Source organism: Protobothrops mucrosquamatus, unplaced genomic scaffold, assembly GCF_001527695.2.
Source record: "Protobothrops mucrosquamatus isolate PMUCROS unplaced genomic scaffold, P.Mucros_1.0 scaffold3479, whole genome shotgun sequence".
Classification (NCBI taxonomy): domain Eukaryota; kingdom Metazoa; phylum Chordata; class Lepidosauria; order Squamata; family Viperidae; genus Protobothrops; species Protobothrops mucrosquamatus.
In genome coordinates this window covers 14,240-15,666 of record NW_015389453.1, presented here as the reverse complement: position 1 = coordinate 15,666, position 1,427 = coordinate 14,240, and the positions used below count along the sequence as shown (strand labels likewise).

Sequence of the window (1,427 nt, the reverse complement as noted above, 5' to 3'; positions counted from 1 at the left end):
CCATCACTGGAGGCTTTCAAGAAGAGACTGGACAACCATTTGACCAAGATAGTATGAAGTCTCCTGTCTTGAGTGGGGTGTTGGATCTCTAGAAGACCTTGTAGCCTACGATTCTATATTCTAACCCTCAAGTGATGTTAGCTGAACAGATAAAGGAGTTCTCATTTTGTTTTTCCTGTGTGAAATGAGCTTCTTTCTGGAAAGAGCAGCAAAGAAGTTGGATGCTCTGATTTTTCTTGGTTCCTTCACACCTTCCTGCATCGCTTGACACAAAGGAAAGGAAAGGGATACGGCAATCTGTTCATCCGTGGCGTACTCATTCATTACTTGCTTCCGAAAATGGGAGGAAGCAGCCAGGTGTGAAAGACCAGGTCCACACCTGAAAGTCCAATTAAACTGATTTATTGCTAACTTGTCAAGACTGAAATCCTGGCAGCTACCATGCCCGGGCGTAAGAATCTTCTCCACTAATGGTTCGCACCTGTTTGGAGTTAGATGCGACTCAACAGAATTCAAGAGAGTTGGGTTTAGCCTGCTTGTGGCTACATAGGGATGCTAGGCTGATTCCTCTTTTGACTCCACCGTCCTACAGAAGCAAGTTCACTGCATGCCCAAGTCTTTTATCACATCCCCGCGGCTTTGTCATGTACTTCCTCCTCATTTGTCCGCATCAAGTCTTTCTCTTCATTTCATCTTCCCGTGAGCTAACTCAGTGCGTGCTTCTTAAATTGCTTCTGAACAACCTGTTTATCAATCTGAGTATCTTGGGAGTAATGGACTGAGTCTGGCTTGGTGGCCTGTGTCTATTGGATTTGCCTGAAGAAAAAAGAGCTCCCTAATGGAGCCATGGAGGAGAGAAAAAGCACTCACACACGATAGCAAAAAGAAGGAAAGGCTTAAATTGGGGTTTGTACAGACTCTACTGATATCCTTGGTGGTGTTATAGACAGAAAAGTTCTACGGAGGTTCTCAGTCATCCAGGTCAAAGGTGCTTTTTCAAAAGGCAACCGGTTGTAGAGACATCTAGTTTTACTGGGCAGCCTTACAAAAGTGTGTCCCATTGGTGTCGTCTTTGATTTCATTTAAAATTCTCACTCTAGTTACAACTCTTCCAAGTTGGGTCCCGCTCTAGTTTGTGTTTGACTCAAATGTTGACCTCTAGCATTTGCTTGGCCTACACCCTGAAGATTTCTTGACCAGATTTTTACAAAGCTGGTTGTCCTTGCCTTAATAATAATAATAATAATAATAATAATAATAATAATAATAATAATAATAATAATAATAATAATAATAATAATAATAATAATAATAATAATAATAATAATAATAAAGTTGGAAGGGACCTTGGAGGTCATCGAGTCCAACCCCCTGCTCAGGCAGGAACCCTACACCATTTCAGACAAATGGCCGTCCAGTCTCTTCTT

The 1,427-nt window shown here is 41.6% G+C and overlaps 1 protein-coding gene across 1 annotated transcript in view; it reads left to right on the top strand.

The window, feature by feature from the left end:
* The window catches only part of LOC107297717 (potassium channel subfamily T member 1-like), a gene marked incomplete at its 3' end in the record, with an annotated part of 38,017 nt that overhangs the window by 22,357 nt on the left and 14,233 nt on the right, over window positions 1–1,427 (top strand). The window contains 1 exon segment of the mRNA XM_015827078.2: window positions 1,077–1,099. Coding sequence (XP_015682564.2) covers window positions 1,077–1,099 — 23 coding nt within the window.